Below are 25,320 nucleotides of genomic sequence, written 5' to 3' on the forward strand. Positions count from 1 at the left end.
TGTTTGTGTCTTCTGGGACCTATCAAGTAGTGGCAGTCGTATCTCGCGAGAGAACTAAACAAGCAGCTCTATGTTTCTTCTTCTTACTGTCAGGTTGCAGCCATGTCTTGAAAGCTTCATACCGCTACCTACCATACTGTAGACTTTAGTGCGGGCCATAGGACGAGAAAGTGGCGCGTGTTCAAATCTATGAGCTCTTTGATGTTTCTCTCGCGAGATCTGACAACGCCGCGTTGGAAGAAAACGGGAAGATGATACAGCAAAATGGCGTTTGATAAACACCTTATTATATTCATTATAATTTTATGTTCCTAATCTGTGCGTACTTGTACTCTTATGTGTCGTGTATAATAGAGTAAACAGCGTAAGTAATTGTTTACATGCGGATACATTAGTCCGAGCGCACTTTTGACGCTTCTCGTGCTAGCTTAGCGTGCTAGTTAGCTTAGCTTGTTAGCTGCTAACAAAGAGACGCAGAAGTGATCAACACGTCGCTAAGCAGAGATCAAGTTTAAGTGTCAAGTGTTGGGATTGTGTGAAAATGTGCGAAAAAACGACAGCAGAGTACGAGGAGGAACTTTCTCCAATAAAAGAGGAGAAGGAGCGACAACATCAACTACTGGACGCAGTTTTCAAGGAACATCAAGTTGTGTCACACAGAACAGGTTTGTTTACTTCTTACTCTCACATGTTTACTAACTTTATATGTCATTATTAACACTGTTTTTAAGTATATTGATTATGAAGAAATCTAGCTGGGCTGATGCATTTCTTTGTTTTCGTATTGATCAAGAAAACGAGACGGATTATAAATAGTACACATATTTAATGGCTCTCATTTTTCCATAAACTTATTAAATGCAGTTAAAGTTATTTTGAACAACAAAGATGACTAATTTATTTATAAATATTTGTACGGTAACTGGTGCTGCTTATACAGCTGTAACAACAAGTAAAATGACTAATAAAATGTTAATTTGAAAGAAAAGAGAGGCCATCTATCCATTTTTTTCCCACTTGTCCCTTTTTGGGGGTCGCGGGGGAGTGCTGGAGCCTATCTCAGCTGCATTCTGTTGGAGGGCAGCGTACACCCTGGACAAGTTGCCTCCTCATCGCAGGGCCAACACAGATAGACAGACAACATTCACACACTAGGGACCATTTAGTGTTGCCAATCAACCTATCCCCAGGTGCATGTCTTTGGAGGTGGGAGGGGCCTATCCCCAGGTGCATGTCTTTGGAGGTGGGAGGGGCCTATCAATCAATCAATCAATCAATGTTTATTTATATAGCCCCAAATCACAAATGTCTCAAAGGACTGCACAAATCATTACGACTACAACATCCTCGGAAGAACCCACAAAAGGGCAAAGAAAACTCACACCCAGTGGGCAGGGAGAATTCACATCCAGTGGGACGCCAGTGACAATGCTGACTATGAGAAACCTTGGAGAGGACCTCAGATGTGGGCAACCCCCCCCCCCCCCCCCCTCTATCCCCAGGTGCATGTCTTTGGAGGTGGGAGGGGCCTATCCCTAGGTGCATGTCTTTGGAGGTGGGAGTAAGCCGGAGTACCTGGAGGGAACCCACGCAGTCACGGGGAGAACATGCAAAGTCCACACAGAAAGATCCCGAGCCCGGGATTGAACTAAGTACTACTCAGAACCTTCGTATTGTGAGGTACATGCACTAACCCCTGTTCCACCGTGCTGCCTAGAAAGGAAAGTGATAAAAAACTATCACCCTTGTGACAAGTTAATATTTCGCACTGATGGTCCTAATATTACAAACAAACAGCTCCAAACAGACCCCTGGGATACACTTAGTTATGGCTGGTTTACTAAGCTGTATGTCCCGGGTGAGGGAGTCCCTTATGACTAAGAGGTGTTAGAAAGATAGTGACAGAGAATATAACAAGGATGGACAATAAAAAAAAAAAAAAAAAAAAAAAAATATATATATATATATATATATATATATATGTTAGGGCTGGGCAACGATTAAACATTTTAATCGAAGTAAATCGCATTATTTCTCCGATTAATCGCGATTAACTGCATTGTATACGCAAAGCCCAATAATGAATTCAAAAGTAGTGTGTAGTGCACTTTTATTGGAATTTTCTCCCACATGAACAAAAGCGCCAAAACATTTGTTGTGCAAACACAATTTAAATCAGTCCTTGTTAAACAGTAGCAGTTGAATAGCATATTTTATGAAAATCAACTCAAAAAATGTAAATACAAACATTTAAGCTTATTGCCACTGCCAGGGTATTTAAGTTATCCTGTTTGTTATGGAAAATAAATATAATCTACATACAAATCTCTGAGCCACAATCATAACATCTGAACAGGCAATTTCTGAGGTAACAGCAGAAACATTTTTTTTTATCAGGGATCTTATGTTTAAAAAACCTATATTATAGGTAGTGGGCTGTTTTAGGGAATTTTTGATCAAATTATCCGTAGTAGCAATATTAATAATGTTGTGTTTATTATGCGTAGTGCACTTAAAATAATTATGACCATATCTAGGAATTGATATGATGGGAATTTTCCGATTGTTTGCTTGGTGCTTTGATAAACTGAAGGCATCATATACATGGTACTATATTGTGATGTTATGAGCCAGGGAAAAAAAGAACTACCCTACCCAGCATGCAACAGGAGTGACGAGCATGCGCGGTAGCCCGGTATAGGTTGTGTCGCCATGACGGCATCTTGTATGTTGTGATATGCACGCTCTGAAAGTAAACGTTAAGAACTCAGCCAACACTCCTGGTCTGCATTATTCATAAATAGACAGACAACACATATACTCCGCTGCTTCACAGGCCGCTGGATGTAGCCGGCAAAGTATTCCCATGCTAGCTAGCCGGTCTAGCAAGCACGCGTCATTCAGTCCAAAACGGCCCGATCTATCCACATTCAGAATTGTCTGGCGGTCGTAAGTGATCCCGGAGTGACCACGCTGTAAGCCAGCCAGGAAATTCGCAGAATTGTCCGGTATTTTTGCCAAATGTTCCATCTTTACCAAGAGCCCCTTCACGCCGAAGCCCGTCCGGGCGCCGCCATCTTTATAAGAAAAGGTGTTAACAAAATAAAAGCATGTAAACAACATACGCAAATGTGCGATAAAATAATTGTCGGCGTTAATAGATTGAGGAGTTAACTCGTAATTAACGCATTAATTTGCCCACCCCTAATATATATATATATATATATATATATATATATATATATATATATATATATATATATATATATATATATATAAAATACATAGAGCTATACTTCCCCTTGGTGTCTGAGCCGTCATCTCCCTTTGTTATATATATATATATATATATATATATATATATATATATATATATATATATATATATATATATATATATATCCATCCATCCATTTACTACCGCTTATTCCCTCTTGGGGTCGGAGGGGGCGCTGGCGCCTATCTCAGCTACAATCGGGCGGGAGGCGGGGTACACCCTGGACAAGTCGCCACCTCATCGCAGGGCCAACACAGATAGACAGACAACATTCACACACTAGGGACCATTTAGTGTTGCCAATCAACCTATCCCCAGGTGCATGTCTTTGGAGGTGGGAGGGGCCTATCCCCAGGTGCATGTCTTTGGAGTTGGGAGGGGCCTATCCCCAGGTGCAAGTATTTGGAGATGGGAGGGGCCTATCCCCAGGTGCATGTCTTTGAAAGTGGGAGGAAGCCGGAGTACCCGGAGGGAACCCACGCATTCACGGGGAGAACATGCAAACTCCACACAGAAAGATCCCCAGCCTGGATTTGAACCCAGGACTGCAGGACCCTCGTATTGTGAGGCAGACGCACTAACCCCTCCTTCACCGTGAAGCCCTATATATATATATATGTATATATATATATATGTATATATATATATATATATATATATATATATATATATATATATATATATATATATATATATATATATATATATATATATATATATATATATATATATATATATGTGTATATATATGTATGTATGTATACATGTATGTATGTATACATATATGTATGTATGTATACATGTATGTATGTATACATATATGTATGTATATATACATATATGTATGTATATATATATGTATGTATACATGTATGTATGTATATATATATATGTATGTATGTATGTATGTATGTATATATATATATATGTATGTATATATGTATGTATATATATATATGTATGTATGTATATATATGTATGTATATATATATATGTATGTATGTATATATATGTATGTATATATATATATATGTATGTATATATATATATGTATGTATGTATGTATATATGTATATATATATGTATATATGTATGTATATATATATATATATATATATATATATATATGTGTGTGTGTGTGTGTGTATATATATAGCTAGAATTCACTGAAAGTCAAGTATTTCATATAAATATATATATAGATTTTTTAAATCGATTTTTTAAATTTATTTTTCAGTATTTTTTTATCAATCCAACAAAACATTACACAGAAATACCATAACAATGCAATCCAATTCCAAAACCAAACCTGACCCAGCAACACTCAGAACTGCAATAAACAGAGCAATTGAGAGAAGACACAAACACCACACAGAACAAACCAAAAGTAGGGAAACAAAAATGAATATTATCAACAACAGTATCAATATTAGTTATAATTTCAGCATAGCAGTGATTAAAAATCCCTCATTGACATTATCATTAGACATTTATAAAAAATAAAAAAAAAGAACAACAGTGTCACAGTGGCTTACACTTGCATGGCATCTCATAAGCTGGACAACACACTGTGTCCAATGTTTTCACAAAGATAAGATGAATCATATTTTTAGTTAGTTTAATAGTTAAAACAAATTACATTATTGCAATCAGTTGATAAAACATTGTCCTTTACAATTATAAAAGTTTTTTACAAAAATCTACTACTCTGCTTGCATGTCAGCAGACTGGGGTAGATCCTGCTGAAATCTATGTATTGAATGAATACAGAATCCTTTTGAATCGGGGAAAAATCCTTTTTGAATCGGGAATCGTGTTGAATTGGAAAAAAATCAATTTTGAATCGAATCGTGACCCAATAATCGATATTGAATCGAATCGTGGGACACTCAAAGATTCGCAGCCCTAATACACATATATATATATATATATATATATATTAGGGGTGGGCAAATTCATGCGTTAATTACGAGTTAACTCATCAATCTATTAACGCCGACAATTATTTTATCGCACATTTGCGTATGTTGTTTACATGCTTTTATTTTGTTAACGCCTTTTCTTATAAAGATGGCGGCGCCCGGACGGGCTTCGGCGTGGAGGGGCTCTTGGTAAAGATGGAACATTTGGCAAAAATAGCGGACAATTCTGCGAATTTCCTGGCTGGCTTACAGCGTGGTCACTCCGGGATCACTTACGACCGCCAGACAATTCTGGATGTGGATAGATCGGGCCGTTTTGGACTGAATGACGCGTGCTTGCTAGACCGGCTAGCTAGCATGGGAATACTTTGCCGGCTACATCCAGCGGCCTGTGAAGCAGCGGAGTATATGTGTTGTCTGTCTATTTATGAATAATGCAGACCAGGAGTGTTGGCTGAGTTCTTAACGTTTACTTTCAGAGCGTGCATATCACAACATACAAGATGCCGTCATGGCGACACAACCTATACCGGGCTACCGCGCATGCTCCTCACTCCTGTTGCATGCTGAGTAGGGTAGTTCTTTTTTTCCCTGGCTCATAACATCACAATATAGTACCATGTATATGATGCCTTCAGTTTATCAAAGCACCAAGCAAACAATCGGAAAATTCCCATCATATCAATTCCTAGATATGGTCATAATTATTTTAAGTGCACTACGCAGAATAAACACAACATTATTAATATTGCTACTACGGATAATTTGATTAAAAATTCCCTAAAACAGCCCACTACCTATAATATAGGTTTTTTAAACATAAGATCCCTGATAAAAAAAAAAATGTTCCTGCTGTTTCCTCAGAAATTGCCTGTTCGGATGTTATGATTGTGGCTCAGAGATTTGTATGTAGATTATATTTATTTTCCATAACAAACAGGATAACTTAAATACCCTGGCAGTGGCAATAAGCTCAAATGTTTGTATTTACATTTTTTGAGTTGATTTTCATCAAATATGCTATTTAACTGCTACTGTTTAACAAGGACTGATTTAAATTGTGTTTGCACAACAAATGTTTTGGCGCTTTTGTTCATGTGGGAGAATATTCCAATAAAGGTGCACTACACACTACTTTTGAATTCATTATTGGGCTTTGCGTATACAATGCAGTTAATCGCGATTAATCGGAGAAATAGTGCGATTAACTTCGATCAAAATTTTTAATTGTTGCCCAGCCCTAATATATATATATATATATATATATATATATATATATATATATATATATATATATATATATATATATATATATATATATATATATTTACGTGTATCAGGGCTGGGCGGTTATGATTGTGTTCGTGATAAACATTGTTTAATCAGACTTTGTGTTTGTGTCTGCAAAGTTTCAACTCCTTTGATTTAATATGTACTAAAAACTGTTTGTTGAAATAATTTTTTAGTTTGTTTGTGCACATGTAATTAAAGGATATAAATTATAATATACCATATGAAAGTTTTGGTTAGTAATTGTTAAAGGGGAACATTATCACAATTTCAAAAGGGTTAAAAACAATTAAAAATCAGTTCCCAGTGGCTTGTTGTATGTTCTGAAGTTTTTTTCAAAATTTTACCGGTCTCGGAATACCCCTAAATAAAGTGCCTTATTTTCGGCTCTCTGCAAAGACACTGGCCATTTCCCTGTGACGTCACACAGTGCTGCCAATGTAAACAAACAATGGGAATACCACAGCAAGATATAGCGACATTAGCTCGGATTCAAACTCGGATTTCAGCGACTTAAGTGATTCAACAGATTACGCATGTATTGAAACAGATGGTTGGAGTATGAAAATATTGAAGAAGAAACTGAAGCCATTGAGCGAATAGCTATTGACGCTATTCATAGCCATAGCATGGCCGAATAGCTGCGTTAGCATCGCCGGTAAAATGTGCGGACCAAACGATCAGGACTTTCGCAACTTTTGACACTGGAGCAACTTGAATCCGTCGATTGGTAAGTGTTTGTTTCGCATTAAATGTGGGTGGAAGGAAACGTAATATAGTTGCAAATGCATCTGCAGGTTATCCATACATCTCTGTGCCATGTCTGCCTTAGCATCGCCGGTCAAATGTGGAGACACTCTGGCACATTCAATGGGGGTCTGGCGGCAGACACTTTGGCATCTTGGGGCCAGTGGTGCAACTTGAATCCCTCCCTGTTAGTGTTGTTACACCCTCCGACAACACACCGACGAGGCATGATGTCTCCAAGGTTCCAAAAAATAGTCGAAAAAACGGAAAATAACAGAGCTGAGACCCGGTGTTTGTAATGTGTTGAAAATGAAAATGGTGGGTGTGTTACCTCGGCAACGTCACATTCTGACGTCATCGCCTCCAGCGCGATAAACAGAAAGGCGTTTAATTCGCCAAAATTCACCAATTTAGAGTCCGTAAATCGGTTAAAAAAATAGATGGTCTTTTTTCTGCACCATCAAGGTATATATTGACGCTTACATAGGTCTGCTGATAATGTTCCCCTTTAAGTTGAAATAAAAGTGTTATAATATTTAGTACACCACTGATACTTGGTTTACGGCTGAATGTTTGTGACGACAAGCAAATAAACAAATTAACTTTGAGAGTAATAATAGTTTTTCTGTTTACCCCAACAAAACGTACCGAAAAAGAAGGAAAACCGTGGCACTAAAACCAAGTATGGACCGTAGCGCGGGTTACCTGTGCTTTTGCATCTCTAGTAAGCACAATTACATGTACTGTATCAACAAAATGACAGTAGTCAGCTGTTGGCATCCATCCAGCCATTTTCTACCGCTTATTCCATATGGGGTCGCTGGCGCCTATCTCAGCTACAATCGGGCGGAAGGCGGCGTACACCCTGGACAAGTCGCCACCTCATTGCAGGGCCAACACAGATTGACAGTCAACATTCACACACTAGGGACCATTTAGTGTTGCCAATCAACCTGTTGGCATATTTGACCTCAATTAAACCTGGCAGAAATGTTTGATACAGTAGTACTGTGGTAGTAAACAGTAGGAGTGCGGTACTTGGTGTAATCCTGCACTGGACAATCCGCTTTATTAAAACATTTCAGAAATCATTATAGTCTGAGATCGAGATCGGATGCGATGAAATAAAATATTAATTGTGATAATTTTTGTACCCATTTTGATTAACCTAAATATTCACAACTGAACTTTATGGACGGGGGGCGGGACTGTAACTGGCATAGCCGAACCGGCCAATTCTCGAACCAGAATCTAGTTGCATCGGTTTATCGTTAACAATCCTACTTGTTAGTACGTGAGATTTTTCTGCTGTTTATTTTGTGTTTTTTCATGACTTGTTGTATTGCTTTTGTTATTCTCTGATATACGGTATGGTCGTGACAGCTTGAATGTCAACGTGGTGATTGATCCTAGACATTGTCAGAACATATGCAGGACAATGTCCAGTGGGACTGGACTTTTCTAAAACATGTGTTTGTATTCTTGTGTCCTGCAGATGTCTGTAAAGAACATCTTCTCCCTGAGCAGCAGGAGTGGACCTGCCGAATGGAGCAGGGAAAACCACAACCCCGCCACTTTAAAGAGGAAGAGGAGCCACCGCCTCCTCACATTAAAGAGGAAGAGAAGTCACGTCCTCCTCATATTAAGGAAGAAGTGGTGGAGAAACAGACCCCTCACATTAAAGAGGAAGAGGAGCCAAAGCCTCCTCACATTAAAGAGGAAGAGAAGTCACACATTCCTCATATTAAGGAAGAAGTGGAGGAGAAACAGACCCCTCACATTAAAGAGGAAGAGGAGGAATACCGCATCAGTCAAGAAGGAGAGCATAAAAGAGTGGAAGAGGTTGATGTCACCAAAATGCCATTCACTGTTGTCATTGTGAAGAGTGAAGATGAGGTCAAAAGTGAAAGTAAGGAGAAGAGTGAGGTGGAGCCTTCAAGCAGCAGCTCAATTCAACACATGAAAACAGAAGCTGATGAAGACCACTGTGGAGGATCACCAGCAGACAAGCTCTTAGCTCCACTGTCAGATAGTGAGGACATAACGTCACACTCTTCTGACACTGATGATGACATGTCATGTCACGCTGACATCACACACTATAAATGCTCTCACTGTGGCAAAACTTTCAAATATCATTGTCATTTAAAAACACACATGAGAACGCACACCGGTGAAAAACCATTCACGTGCTCATTTTGTAGTAAAAGATTCTCCCGGAAAGAACAACTGAAAGTGCACATAAGAACACACACTGGTGAAAAACCTTATGCCTGTTCAAGTTGCAACAAAAGCTTCGGAGAAAAGGCAACACTTGTACTCCACATGAGAACGCACACCGGCGAAAAACCGTACATGTGCTCAATTTGTGGTAAAAGATTCTCCCAAAAGCATCATTTGAAAGCACACGCAAGAAAAAGCGCTGCTGAAAAAACGTGTTCATCTTCAACCCACGGTGAAGATTTTACACGAAATACCGATTTCAAACAGGATATGACTCCTCACACTGAAGACAAACCATTCAAGTGCTCAATTTGTGAGAAAAGATTCTCCCGAAAGGAACATTTGAAAATTCACATAAGAACACACACTGGTGAAAAACCGTACATGTGCTCAATTTGTGGTAAAAGATTCGCTCAAAAACATCACTTGAAAGCACACGCAAGTAAAAGCAGCGCTGAAAAAACATGCTCATCTAAAACCCACAGTGACGATTACGCACAAAAGACTGATTTGAAACCACATAGGACTCCACAAACTGGAGACAAACCATTCATGTGCATAATTTGTAAGAAAAGATTCCCCCGAAAACAACAATTGGAAATTCACCGTAGAACACACACTGGTGAAAAACCGTACATGTGCTCAACTTGTGGTAAAAGATTCGCTCAAAAACATCACTTGAAAGCACACGCAAGTAAAAGCAGCGCTGAAAAAACATGCTCATCTTCAACCCACGGTGAAGATCATGCACAAAAGACTGATTTGAAACCACGTATGACTCCACACACTGAAGACAAACCATTCATGTGCATAATTTGTAAGAAAAGATTCCCCCGAAAACAACAATTGGAAAATCACCATAGAACACACACTGGTGAAAAACCATATTCCTGTTCCAACTGCAGGAAAAGCTTTGCTGAAAAATCCAAACTCACATTGCACATGAGAACGCACACTGGTGAAAAACCATATTCCTGTTCATGCTGCAACAAAAGCTATGCCGACCGATCAGCGCTTGTAAGACACATTACTCGGCGCACCGGTGAAAAACCTGTTATCTGCTACATCTGCGGTAAAGGTTTTGAACGAAGTGAATATTTGAAAGAACACATGAAAATGCACGCTGAGAAAGTGTTGAGCTGCAGTGCGTGTGCTGAAATATTCCTTTCTAAGGACCAATGTAACAAACACAAGTGTGCTGGTGAGAACAGCAGCAGCAAATGAAGCTGCAGGATTTGGAATAAATCAGGGGTCGGGAACCTTTTTGGCTGAGAGAGCCATGAAAGCCAAATATTTAAAAATGTATTTCCGTGAGAGCCATATCATATTTTTTTTATACTGAATACAACTAAATGCATGCATTTTTAAGTAAGACCAACATTTTTAGAGTATAATAAGTCTCTTATTCTTTTTCATAGCATTGTTATTCTGAAGTTAACCAATAATAAATAAAACGTCATGTCTGTTGATCATGTTTTTGCTTGGCCATGTGCTGTTTGTCTTTTGGACTATTTAAGTTCCTGTTTTTTTCCCACTCCCTTGTCTGGTTTCCTTGGTGACTCATTATGTCCACCTGTCTCTGGTGGACAAAATGCCCGCTCACCTGCTTCCCGAGCACTAATCAGAGGCAGTATTTAAGCTTGTCTTTGCCAGTCAGTCGCCCTGGCGTCAATGTGATCTTTTCTTGCTCTGTGCTGACTTGTTTCGTGCCTTGCCATAGTTTCGCGCTTCATGCCATGCCAAGTAAGTTTTGTTTGATTTATGTTCATAGTCTGTTTATGCGTTAGCTTTGTTCCTTAGCCCAAGTTGTGCCTCCACTGTGAGCGATTTTTGTTTGTATCTTTTTTAAGTTTAAATTAAGTCATGTTTTTACCTAAATGCCATGTCCCGAGAAGTCTGTCTTACCATTAATGCGACTTCTTGAACAGGTGCGGTAGGAAACGGATGGATGGATTTAAATGCATGATAATGTTTTGTATTTTGAACGTTATTTTTAGCACTGTGAATTCCAGCGGAATTATTCATAATTATCGTGTTAAACAATGTAGGCTAAGATTTATCTGAGAGCCAGATGCAGTCATCAAAAGAGCCACATCTGGCTCTAGAGCCATAGGTTCCCTACCCTTGGAATAAATGGTCAAAACTTTGATTTTGTAACATCTCCACATATAACATGACATCATTGTCGTGTGTGACACTATCCTGTTGAATAAGTTGCTACTATTTGTAGACTGGAATGTTTTAGATGAGGGATTTTATTTCAGTCTACTACATGCATTAATATACAACATTGTGTAACATGTTTATAAAAGAAAAATATGTAATTTGATGGAAAATGTTGAAACTGAAACCTCAGTTTATTTTATATCCATTTTATTTTTGACTATTTCATTCATTTTAGAAATGTAAACCGTACAAAACATATTACTTGTTGTGATCCTCTTCCGGGATCACACTTTGATTTCGTTTTTTGAGTCCTTTTGTGTTTTCTGTTTGTTTTGGACTCGTCTGGTTCCTAGTTTTGCACTTCCTGATTTATCTTGTTACCATGGTTGCTTATTTCTTTCACCTGCTCCTTGTTTCCGGACTCTCGCCTGTTTGTTGATTACCATCCTTATTTAAGCCTGCCTTTTCTGTGACTCGTTCTCGCATCCTAGATTTGTTCCACGCAACAAGTGACAACGCTGATCCCCGTTTCTGGTAAACCAGTTTTTGTATTTTACTAGCTTCCACGCTAGGCTTCGTGTTTTCTAGCTCACATGCTAGCTCTTTGTTTTGCCTTTTCATGCCTAGTGCAAGTTTTCTGTTTGTAGCAAGTTCTTAGTTGAATAAATCATTATTTTCTTACCTTCACGCTGTGTCCGAGCCCGATCTGGGTCCTTGGAAGAATGAACCACCATCACCATGCCCAGCAAACATCACATTACTTACAATAAACATTTCTAAGGATATCCATAATTCAGTGTTATGCTGATACAAAACAGTGTTTTTCAAATCTGTTTTAAATGTATGGAGTTTCTGTATATTTTAGTGTCTATTTTTAAATGATTATAGGTGAATTATTTTATATGATATACGTATTTGTTTTACATTTGTTCATACCTTTTTTGTGTACATATAAATGTATTGGTTCACATCTAAAGTATATCATGTTTTCTAAACATCATTTCAACACATTTGTGTTCTACAAGATCATTTCCTTTTCAAATGTGACTTTATGACTCATCGGTTGAGTCACGATAAGCCATTTTGTTATCATTGTTACTCTCTTTTGTGTATTTATGTTGCTTTTGTGATGGTTTTTGTACTGTATGTCCCCAGACATTTATTCAATATATGCTTCAACAAAAGTTGAATACAATAAATGTAGTTAACACATGTTGTGTGTATTTATTTCAGTTTACTATTGCAGATGTTTATTATTTTATATTTTATATATGTAGAGACGGCAGGAAAGTGCAAACAATATTTCCTCTACATTAGGGAGACACAGATGGGCAACAATGGAAAACAGCGATGTGATGCATTGAAGTACAAACAAACAAATCCACTACCGAAAAACATCTTGATTAGCAACCAGGGCCAGTTGTTCCTTAATTGCATATTGGATGGATTTAACATAATAGTGAGAGTCCAGTCCATAGTGGATCTAACATAATAGTGAGAGTCCAGTCCATAGTGGATCTAACATAATAGTGTGAGAGTCCAGTCCATAGTGGATCTAACATAATAGTGAGAGTCCAGTCCATAGTGCATCTAACATAATAGTGAGAGTCCAGTCCATAGTGTATCTAACATAATAGTGAGAGTCCAGTCCATAGTGGATCTAACATAATAGTGATAGTCCAGTCCATAGTGGATCTAACATAATAGTGACAGTCCAGTCCATAGTGGATCTAACATAATAGTGAGAGAGTCCAGTCCATAGTGGATCTAACATAATAGTGTGAGAGTCCAGTCCATAGTGGATCTAACATAATAGTGAGAGTCCAGTCCATAGTGGATCTAACATAATAGTGAGAGTCCAGTCCATAGTGGATCTAACATAATAGTGAGAGTCCAGTCCATAGTGGATCTAACATAATAGTGTGAGAGTCCAGTCCATAGTGGATCTAACATAATAGTGTGAGTCCAGTCCATAGTGGATCTAACATAATAGTGAGAGTCCAGTCCATAGTGAATCTAACATAATAGTGAGAGTCCAGTCCATAGTGGATCTAACATAATAGTGAGAGTCCAGTCCATAGTGGATCCAACATAATAGTGAGAGTCCAGTCCATAGTGGATTTAACATAATAGTGAGAGTCCAGTCCATAGTGGATCTAACATAATAGTGAGATTCCAGTCCATATTGGATCTAACATAATAGTGAGAGTCCAGTCCATATTGGATCTAACATAATAGTGAGAGTCCAGTCCATAGTGGATCTAACATAATAGTGAGAGTCCAGTCCATAGTGGATCTAGCATAATAGTGAGAGTCCAGTCCATAGTGGATCTAATATAATAATGAGAGTCCATTCCATAGTGGATCTAACATAATAGTGAGAGTCCAGTCCATAGTGGATCTAACATAATAGTGAGAGTCCAGTCCATATTGGATCTAACATAATAGTGAGAGTCCAGTCCATATTGGATCTAACATAATAGTGAGAGTCCAGTCCATAGTGGATTTAACATAATAGTGAGAGTCCAGTCCATAGTGGATCTAACATAATAGTGAGAGTCCAGTCCATAGTGGATCTAACTTAATAGTGAGAGTCCAGTCCACAGTAGGTCTAACACAATATAGTGAGAGTCCAGTCCATAGTGGATCTAACTTAATAGTGAGAGTCCAGTCCATAGTGGATCTAACATAATAGTGAGAGTCCAGTCCATAGTGGATCTAACATAATAGTGAGAGTCCAGTCCACAGTAGGTCTAACACAATATAGTGAGAGTCCAGTCCATAGTGGATCTAACATAATAGTGAGAGTCCAGTCCACAGTAGGTCTAACATAAGGCTGACTTCCTGGCAACTTTCGGTTAAAATAACACAGGTGATTGAACAGGTGCACGAGTCAAAACAAATCAGGTGCGTGACATGACAGGTGAAACTAATTGGTTGGCATGGTAACAAAGCAAACAAGGAAGTGCAAAAACAGGAAACAATGGAGTCTTAAGCAAAACAGAACATAACTAATCAAAACATGATCACAGGACATGACAATATTATATTATACTATATTATATTATATTATAAAGGGAATAAGCGGTAGAAAATGGATGGATGGATATATTATATTATGGGCAGCACGGTGAAACGGGTTAGTGCGTCTGCCTCACAATACGAAGGTTCTGAGTAATCCTGAGTTCAATCCCGGGCTCGGGATCTTTCTGTGTGGAGTTTGCATGTTCTCCCCGTGACTGCGTGGGTTCGCTCCGGGTACTCCGGCTTCCTCCCACCTACAAAGACATACACCTGGGGATAGGCCCCTCCCACCTCCAAAGACATGCACCTGGGGATAGGCCCCTCCCACCTCCAAAGACCTGCACCTGGGGATAGGCCCCTCCCACCTCCAAAGACATGCACCTGGGGATAGGCCCCTCCCACCTCCAAAGACATGCACCTGGGGATAGGCCCCTCCCACCTCCAAAGACATGCACCTGGGGATAGGCCCCTCCCACCTCCAAAGACATGCACCTGGGGATTGGCCCCTCCCACCTCGAAAGACCTGCACCTGGGGATAGGCCCCTCCCACCTCCAAAGACATGCACCTAGGGATAGGCCCCTCCCACCTCCAAAGACACGCACCTGGGGATAGGCCCCTCCCACCTCCAAAGACATGCACCTGGGGATAGGCCCCTCCCACCTCCAAAGACATGCACCTGGGGATAGGCCCCTCCCACCTCCAAAGACATGCACCTGGGGATTGGCCCCTCCCACCTCGAAAGACCTGCACCTGGGGATAGGCCCCTCCCACCTCCAAAGACATGCACCTGGGGATTGGCCCCTCCCACCTCGAAAGACCTGCACCTGGGGATAGGCCCCTCCCACCTCCAAAGATACGCACCTGGGGATAGGTTGATTGGCAACACTGAAGGATCCCTAGTGTGTGAATGTTGTCTGTCTATCTGTGTTGGCCCTGTGATGAGGTGGCGACTTGTCCAGGGTCTACCCCGCCTTCCGCCTGAGTGCAGCAGAGATAGGCTCCAGCACCCCCCGCGACCCCAAAAAAGGGGCAAGCGGTAGTAAATGGATGGATGGACAGTCCGCTCATTTGAGCAGGAAAATGCTGAACACCATCTTTGTTTTCTACCTGTCAACTGTCAGTTTAGGCCAGGGGTGTCCAAAGTGCCGCCCGGGGGCCTTTTGCGGCCCGCAGGTCATTTTTTAACGGCCCCATGCCACATTTTAAAAATAGGATTGAAAAATTTTTAAAACCTAAAAAGAGATATAAAGGAGCAAACGGGTGAAATGTGACAAGAAAATGTTGCAATGTTTACTCTAATAACCCAAAGCTGCCATGCAGGCTGTTTCTTTCTTTAAAAAATAATAATGAATCAAAATCAATGTTATTATGAATTGTTGACCTATTCAAGGCTCCACTTATGTCACTTTAAATTTTCCACTTTGAGATATTTTTTGGGGGAAAATGTTGCATATTTTGGGTTTGCCATATAAAAAACTGAGCTGTTTTTTTTTAAAGAAGGGCCTAAAATGAACAAACAAAAAACATAAACAAAAATAAATAGATAGATCTGAAGTTGATCTCGAGATTATTGTGTTAAAAGTAAATAGTAAAAAATGTATAATTTATTTTGTAACACTTTAATGAGTAGAACCCTTTTGGATCCCATATAATTTTAGTGTGATTTGTTTTTAAGTGTCCATCCATCCATCCATTTTCTACCGCTTATTCCCTTTCGGGGCCGTGGGGGGCGCTGGCGCCTATCTCAGCTACAATCGGGCGGAAGGCAGGGTACACCCTGGACAAGTCGCCACCTCATCGCAGGTTTTTAAGTGTCATTCCTCAAAAAATAATAATGAATTAGAATCACTGGTGTTGTTAGTTATTAACTTTTTTAAGGCTCCAGTTATTATATAATCTCAAATATTCTACTTAAAAAATATTGGGTGATAATATTGCATATTTTGTGTGGGGTTTTTTTCCATCAAAAAAACGGGTTTTGTTTGACAAAAAAGAGCATACAACTTAAATATTCAAAATCATTATATTGACAGAGAGATTTAAAACTTCAATAATAATAAAACAAAATAATACTGAATAATGACACATTTTTTATATTTCTTTGACCAAAACCCTTTGGGGTCCCCGGGATTAGGCCTGAGTGGAGTCCTAAATGTATATTGGTTATATACATATTGTATTGTTTTTAAAATGAAAAAAAATTGTCAAAATGACCCCCGCTTGCTTTGATTTTTCAGTCTGCGGCCCTAAGTGGAAAAAGTTTGGACACCCCTGGTTTAGGCTGCTCGCCGGCTCCTCATCACCACTCCAAGATGGCGGCCCAATTTCTCGCGTCACAGCAGCCAATGCAGCGTCTACTTATAATATGTCTATGGCAGCGACGACAACAACAATAGAGCGTCGTGGCTTTGAAGTCTGCGTTAAATCCTTAATTTCTGCATTTTTACTTATTAGCATATTGTGTGATAAATGTAGTTTTTGCGTCAGGATGAACGCGACTCGTCTCAGTGAACTTTTAAAGCTTATCAGGCTAGTTTAGCCTGCTAGTTAGCTTAGCCTGCGCGCTACTAAGAAAGAGACACGGAAGTTATCAACACATCGTTAAACAGAGAGCAAGTCTTCGTGTAAAACGTGTATAAATGTCGAAACTATGTCGGTAAATTAGCCACTAATCGCGGCTGTTGAGGAGATATTTCTAGTGTAACGATAGAAGATTACAAGGAGGAACTTTCTCCAATAGAAGAGGAGAAGGAGCGACAACATCAACTACTGGACGCTGTTTTCAAGGAACATCAAGTTGTGTCACACAGAACAGGTTTGTTTACTTCTTACTCTCACATGTTTACTAACTTTATGTTCGTATTGCACCTTTAAAGGCCTACTGAAATGAGATGTTCTTATTTAAACGGGGATAGCAGCTCCATTCTATGTGTCATACTTCATCATTTCGCCATATTTTTGCTGAAAGGATTTAGTAGAGAACATCGAGGATAAAGTTCGCAACTTTTGGTCGCTAATAAAAAAGCCTTGCCTGTACCGGAAGTAGCAGACGATGTGCGCGTGACGTCACGGGTTGTGGAGCTCCTCACATCTGAACATTGTTTACAATCATGGCCACCAGCAGCAAGAGCGATTCGGACCGAGAAAGCGACGATTTCCCCATTAATTTGAGCGAGGATGAAAGATTTGTGGATGAGGAAAGTGAGAGTGAAGGACTAGAAAGAAAGAAAAAAAGACGAGGGTAGTGGGAGCGATTCAGATGTTATTAGACACATTTACTAAGAAATCTGCGTTCAAAGGACTGCGGCTTATTAGTGATTCCCAAAGCCCCCAAAAAGTCTGCGGGCTATAGAGCGTTTTCCATTCTGGCTCCAGTACTCTGGAATGCCTTCCCAGTAACAGTTCGAGATGCTACCTCAGTAGAAGCATTAAGTCTCACCTTAAAACTCATTTGTATACGCTAGCCTTTAAATAGACTCCCTTTTTAGACCAGTTGATCTGCCGTTTCTTTTCTTTTACTCCTATATCCCACCCTCCCCTTGTGGAGGGGGTCCGGTCCGATGGCCATGGATGACGCACTGGCTGTCCAGAGTCGGGACCCAGGATGGACCGCTTGCCTGTGTATCGGCTTGGGACATCCCTGCGCTGCTGATCCGCCTCCGCTTGGGATGGTTTCCTGCTGGCTCCGGTTTGGACTGGACTCTCCTGACTGTGTTGGATCCATTATGGATTGAACTTTCACAGTATCATGTTAGACCCGCTCGACATCCATTGCTTTCCTCCTCTCCAAGGTTCTCATAGTCATCATTGTCACCGACGTCCCACTGGGTGTGAGTTTTCCTTGCCCTTATGTGGGCCTACCGAGGATGTCGTGGTGGTTTGTGCAGCCCTTTGAGACACTAGTGATTTAGGGCTATATAAGTAAACATTGATTGGTTGATTGATTACTAGGATCATTCTGGAAAATCCCCTATCTGCTTATTGTGTTAGTATTGTTTTAGTGAGATTATATAGTCGTACCTGAAAGTTGGAAGGGTGTGGCCACGGGTGTGGTGACCGCCAGTGTCTCTGAGGGAAGCCACGTTTCTCGACAAGGCAAGGATTTTTTATTTTTTTCCCTCCACGGAGTAAGCATCCGACGGTCGGTGGCGGCCGGTGGGAGGAGGCAAGAGAGTCCACAACTGCAGGTGGAACGACGCAAACTCTCCGCTCATGTCTACAGTAAGAGCCGAATGTAAACAAGGAAACACCGGCTGTGTTTGTGTTGCTAAAGGCGGCCGCAATTCACCGCTTCCCACCTACATCTTTCTTCTTTGACGTCTCCATTATTAATTGAACAAATTGCAAAAGGTTCAGCAACACCGATGTCCAGAATACTGTGTAATTATGCGATTAAAGCAGACGACTTATAGCTGGGATTGGACTGGATCAAAATGTCCGCTACAATCCGTGCCGTCATGCGCCCGCGTCATCATACCTTGACATTTTCAACAGGATACTTTACGGGAAATTTAAAATTGCAATTTACTAAACTAAAGCGGCCGTATTGGCATGTGTTGCAATGTTAATATTTCATCATTGATATATAAACTATCAGACTGTGTGGTCGCTAGTAGTGGCTTTCAGTAGGCCTTTAATGACCACACACCATAAAACCCCCCAACACATTTCTATTACATCTAAGATGTCCGGGTCCACTGGACCCGGGGCTAATAGAAGTGTGGAAATTGATATTCTGTGTAAACACCCCCCCCCCCCCCCTTTACACACACACACACACACACACACACACACACACACACACACACACACACACACACACACACACACACACACACACACAGCAGGCCTAGACAGGAGGAGGACAAAGTTTAGGTACACAGAACATCAGAGGGTCAAATGTGCGAGAAAATGAGAGCAGACAGTGTTGTCAAACAATGTTGCAACCTTGTGTGGGGAACCGCAGGTGCAGAAACACAAAATAAGAATCCAGGTATGGGGGTGTATTAGTGCCTGAGACATGGGTAACTTACACATCTGTGAAGAAAGGCGAAAGGTCCATGCAGGTTTTGGAGCAACTTTTGTTGCCATCCAAGCAACGGTATCATGGACGCCCCTGCTTATTTCAGCAAGACAATGCCAAGCTACAACAGTGGGGCTTCATAGTAAAAGAGTGCGGGTACTAGACTGGCCTGCCTGTAGTCCAGATGTGTCTCCCATTGAGAATGTGTGGTGCATTATGAAGCCTGAAATACCACAACGGAGACCCCGGAATGTTGAACAACTCAAAGGGGAACATTATCACAATTTCAAAAGGGTTAAAAACAATAAAAAATCAGTTCCCAGTGGCTTGTTGTATTTTTTGAAGTTTTTTTCAAAATTTTACCGGTCCCGGAATATCCCTAAATAAAGCTTTAAAGTTCCTTATTTTCGCTATCTGCGAAACCACTATCCATTTCCCTGTGATGTCATACAGTGCTGCCAATACAAACATGGCGGTTACCACAGCAAGATATAGCGACATTAGCTCGGATTCAGACTCGGATTTCAGCGGCTTAAGCGATTCAACAGAATACGGTATGGAGGCAGATAGCGAAAACGAAATTGAAGAAGAAATTGAAGCTATTGAGCGAATAGCTATTGACGCTATTCGGCCATAGCGTGGGTGTACCTAATGAAGTGGCCCATAGCACGGCTGCCTTATTAGCATCGGCGGTAAAATGTGCGGACCAAAAGATCAGGACTTTCGCATCTTGTGACACTGGAGCAACTTAAATCCGTCGATTGGTAAGTGTTTGTTTCGCATTAAATGTGGGTATCTAGTTTCAAATGTACATACAGCTAGCGTAAATAGCATGTTAGCATCGATTAGCGTAGCATGTTAGCATCGATTAGCTGGCAGTCATGCCGTGACCAAATATGTCTGATTAGCACATAAGTCAATAACATCAACAAAACTCACCTTTGTGATTTTGTTGACTTTATGGTTGCAAATGCATCTGCAGGTTATCCATACATCTCTGTGCCATGTCTGTCTTAGCATCGCCGGTCAAATGTGAAGACACTTTGGTACATTCAATGGGGGTCTGGCGGCAGATTTCTTGCCAGTGGTGCAACTTGAATCCCTCCCTGTTAGTGTTGTTACACCCTCCGACAACACACCCACCAGGCATGATGTCTCCAAGGTTCCAAAAAATAGTCGAAAAAAACGGAAAATAACAGAGCTGAGACCCGGTGTTTGTAATGTGAAAATGAAAATGGCGGGTGTGTTACCTCGGTGACGTCACGTTCTGACGTCATCGCTAAAAGACCGATAAACAGAAAGGCGTTTAATTTGCCAAAATTCACCCATTTAGAGTTCGGAAATTTGTTAAAAAAATACATGGATCCGCTTTGGACTGAACTCTCGCGGCTGTGTTGGAGCCACTATGGATTGAACTTTCACAGTATCATGTTAGACCCGCTCCGCATCCATTGCTTTCGGTCACCTAGAGGGGGGGGGGTTGCCCACATCTGAGGTCCTCTCCAAGGTTTCTCATAGTCAGCATTGTCACTGGCGTCCCACTGGATGTGAATTCTCCCTGCCCACTGGGTGTGAGTTTTCCTTGCCCTTTTGTGGGTTCTTCCGAGGATGTTGTAGTCGTAATGATTTGTGCAGCCCTTTGAGACATTTGTGATTTGGGGCTATATAAATAAACATTGATTGATTGATTGATTGATTGATGGATGGTCTTTTTTCTGCAACATCAAGGTATATATTGACGCTTACATAGGTCTGCTGATAATGTTCCTCTTTAAGCTGTACATCAAGCAAGAATTTGAAAGAATTCCACCTGAAAAGCTTCAAAAATGTGTCTCCTCAGTTCCCAAACGTTTATTGATTGTTGTTAAAAGGAAAGGCCATGTAACACAGTGGTAAAAATGCCCCCTGTGACCACTTTTTTTTGCAATGTGTTGCCGCCATTAAATTCTAAGATAATGATTATTTGCAACAAATATGCGGTCCTCTCCAAGGTTTCTCATAGTCATCATTGTCACCGTCACCGACGTCCCACTGGGTGTGAGTTTTTCCTCGCCCTTATGTGGGCTCTGTACCGAGGATGTGGTTGTGATTTGTGCAGCCCTTTGAGACACTTGTGATTTGGGGTTATATTAATAAACATTGATTGATGATTGATTGATTGAAAAGAGCAAAGTGAGACTTTTTTTTAACGCCTGTGTTTGTCCTTTTTTGTGTCCTGCAAACCTCCTCTGAAGAACATATTGGACCTCCATGATGGAGCGGGAAGAGCCACAGCCGCCCTACCTTAAAGAGAAAGAAGAGGAGCCGCAGCTTCACTATATTAAAGAGGAAGAGGAAGAGCCAGAGTCCACCCACATCAAAGAGGAAGAGCCACATCCTCCACATATTAAAGAGGAAGAGAAGTCGCAGCCGCCTCACTTTAAAGAGGAAGAGGTGGAACGCCGCATCAGTCCGGAGGGAGAGCATCTTGAAGGACGAGAGGAGTTCCCGTTGACGGTCATTGTGAAGAGTGAAGATGAGGAGGTTGAAAGTGAAAGTGAGGAGAAGAGAGAGGCGGAGCCTCCGAGCAGCAGCTCAACTCAACACATGACAACAGAAGCTGCTGGAGACCACGGTGGAGGATCACAAGCAGACAAGCTCTTAGCTCCACTGTCTGATAGTGACGAGACGACGTCTCACTCTCCTGACACTGGCGATGAAAACCCTGAAATTGGTACGACTTTACACGCTGACAACACACACTTCAAATGTTCTCACTGTGACAAAACCTTCAATTACCATTGTCATTTGAAAAGACACACGAGAACGCACACCGGAGAAAAACCTTTCATGTGCTCATTTTGCAGTAAACGCTTCGCTCTGAAGCAACATTTGACAATACACTTGAGAATGCACACCGGAGAGAAACCATTTTCTTGTTCCGTATGCAGAAAAGGTTTTGTGCAAAGAGACAAGATCGCAAGACACATGAGACTGCACACCGGAGAGAAACCGTTCACGTGTTCATTCTGCGACAAAAGTTTCGTACAGAGTCAACACTTGAAAGTGCACTTGAGAACGCACACTGGCGAGAAACCCTTCGCCTGTTCGAGCTGCAACAGGAGCTTCTGTGACCAATCCACACTTGTGAGACACACGAGGACACACACGGGTGAGAAAGTGTTCGGCTGCAGCGTTTGTGACGAAAGATTCTCTTACAAGTACCAGTGGAAGAAGCACAAATGTGCTGGTGAGAGCTGCAGCGGCAAATGAAGCTGCAGCATTTCCCACAATAGGGAAATTATGCGGTTGCAGTGCAAATACAAAAAAAAAAAAACTTGAGGGACACATCAAAAAACATAAAGGACATAAAATAAACCAGAAGAGCACGGAGTTTACGCAACGAGCCGCCATCTCAGCAGCGCCGTTTTATACAGCTTTAAAAGTAAAACAGAAATGAACAATAAATTATCAAGCATTGACCGGTCCGCAGCTACAAAAAGGTTGGAGACCACTTAACCCTTGTATTATGTTGGAAAAAAATGGCATTGATTATGTTGCGGGTCGTTTTGACCCGTACTGTGTAAATGCACTCAAAACAGTCAAGAAAACAGGTTAAACCAATAACAATTTTATTTTGGGTTGTATAAACATTTAGAAAAGTGACATACAATACATTTTTTATTCCAATTGTATTATGTTAAGGGTCAATTTGACCCTTTTCAGTTTTTGTGTTGCTCAAAGTACTGGTTATCCTTTCTTTTTCTTGCTGAAATCTGGTGACTTTTCCTCATCTAGGGTCATGAACTGGTGTGTAAATCTGGACTCTTTGTTGTGTAGTGGAATGTTTCTGCAGAGTTTGTATAAAAAGATGATGTTGCGAGTCATTTTGACCCAGGCGCTTTAATGTGGGTAAATAGCTGTTCAGATCCAAAAATAAACATGTTTCCTTGATGTACTTTTTACTTTGATGTACAATTGTTTGTATTTTGATTGTCTCTGAGACCCAGAGCCAGGTGTGTGAAGAGAGGGAACTTTCTCACACTTGTCCCCTCAGATGTCATCCTTCTGGAGCTCATTTTTGGTGAGTTTGTCAAAGAGATGACATGAGAACAGTGACAAGGACAAGTGTGAGAAAGTTCCCTCTCTTCACACACCTGGCTCTGGGTCTCAGAGGCAATCAAAATACAAACAAGTGTACATCAAAGTAAAAAGTACATCAAAGAGACTTGTTTATTTTGGCTATTTACCCACATTAAAGCGACTGGGTCAAAATGACCCACAACATCATCTTTGTATACAAACTCTGCAAGACATTCCACTACACAACAAAGTGTCCAGATTTTACACACCAGTTCATGACCCTAGATGAGGAAAAGTCACCAAATTTCAGCAAGAAAAAGAAAGGATAACCAGTACTTTGATAAACACAAAAACTGAAATGGGTCAGATTGACCCTCAACATAATAGAAGGGTTAATGTAATCAACAGAAAGACATTGTCTGCCCCAAGAAATACAAAAGCGAAGAGGAAGAAGGACCAGACTCCCCTCCAGGCACTGCCTCTTTTAACTGTTTTACAACATTTTCTGTGAACTTTTTACGACTCTCGTCCCTTCAGCTGTTGCCATGTGGTCAGAAAAAGTCCAAAAAAAAGGAGGATGCGTACAATCTTTTGCAAGAGTACAGACTACACGTTTCTCCTCAAATTGAGCCGAATTTAATTCTGTCCGTTTGATTATTTGCTTCTTGTCTTGTTTAATAAATGTCATCAGTGTTTGCAATTGTACATCAAAGTAAAAAGTACATCAAAGAGACTTGTTTATTTTGGCTATTTACCCACATTAATGCGTATGGGTCAAAATGACCCACAACATCATCTTTGTATACAAACTCTGCAAGACATTCCACTACACAACAAAGTGTCCAGATTTTACACACCAGTTCATGACCCCAGATGAGGAAAAGTCACCAAATTTCAGCAAGAAAAATAAAGGATAACCAGTACTTTGATAAACACAAAAACTGAAATGGGTCAGATTGACCCTCAACATAATAGAAGGGTTAATGTAATCAACAGAAAGACATTGTCTGCCCCAAGAAATACAAAAGCGAAGAGGAAGAAGGACCAGACTCCCCTCCAGGCACTGCCTCTTTTAACTGTTTTACAACATTTTCTGTGAACTTTTTACGACTCTCGTCCCTTCAGCTGTTGCCATGTGGTCAGAGAAAGTCCAAATAAAGGAGGATGCGTACAATCTTTCGCAGGAGTACAGACTACACGTTTCTCCTCAAATTGAGCCAAATTTAATTCTGTCCCTGTTTGATTCCTTGCTTCTTGTCTTGTTTAATAAATGTCATCAGTGTTTGAGCCTGACGATACATATTGCGTACGTACAATTTCACCATGCATGGACAATTTAATAAACAAAAAACGTATTTCAACACCCTGGTGACGTCTGCGATGCTGTCAGCTGCACGGCCAGAGAAAGGAAAAAACTTAACAAAGTAACCGAGAGAGTTGAACGTCCAAGGTTGCCCACTAGTCATTTTAAAATAAAATTAAAAAAATGTACAAATGTAAACAATATGTGTTAAATACGATAACTGTTTTGTGTAAACTATAGTCTTCTTGTATGAATTTTAAAGTGTATGAAGTGTGTTACCGA

General features: G+C 40.5%; 1 protein-coding gene across 3 annotated transcripts; it reads left to right on the forward strand.

Moving 5' to 3' along the window:
- The first annotated feature begins 7 nt into the window (after positions 1 to 7).
- LOC133549007 (zinc finger protein 271-like) lies at positions 8 to 25,022 on the forward strand. 3 transcript variants are annotated; one of them, XM_061894057.1, is made up of 2 exons: positions 8 to 665; positions 21,908 to 25,022. In XM_061894057.1, the coding sequence occupies exon 2, from the start codon at positions 21,924 to 21,926 to the stop codon at positions 22,923 to 22,925; it is 1,002 nt and encodes a 333-aa protein (XP_061750041.1). In that variant the 5' UTR covers positions 8 to 665; positions 21,908 to 21,923; the 3' UTR covers positions 22,926 to 25,022. The 3 variants fall into 3 exon arrangements, with proteins under 3 accessions (XP_061750041.1, XP_061750039.1, XP_061750040.1); XM_061894055.1 differs by lacking the exon at positions 21,908 to 25,022 and adding an exon at positions 8,732 to 12,838; XM_061894056.1 differs by lacking the exon at positions 8 to 665 and adding an exon at positions 17,031 to 17,465.
- The last annotated feature ends 298 nt before the right edge of the window (positions 25,023 to 25,320 follow it).

This window comes from Nerophis ophidion, linkage group LG03, assembly GCF_033978795.1.
Source record: "Nerophis ophidion isolate RoL-2023_Sa linkage group LG03, RoL_Noph_v1.0, whole genome shotgun sequence".
In the NCBI taxonomy this organism is placed as follows: Eukaryota; Metazoa; Chordata; class Actinopteri; order Syngnathiformes; family Syngnathidae; genus Nerophis; species Nerophis ophidion.

What these genes read in the sequence shown, in the direction of transcription:
- LOC133549007 (XM_061894055.1), top strand. Translation starts at nt 542, where the DNA reads ATGTGCGAAAAAACGACAGCAGAGTACGAGGAGGAACTTTCTCCAATA. An exon ending in AGTTGTGTCACACAGAACAG is followed by an intron (nt 666 to 8,731) that starts GTTTGTTTACTT and finishes TGTGTCCTGCAG; the next exon opens with ATGTCTGTAAAGAACATCTT.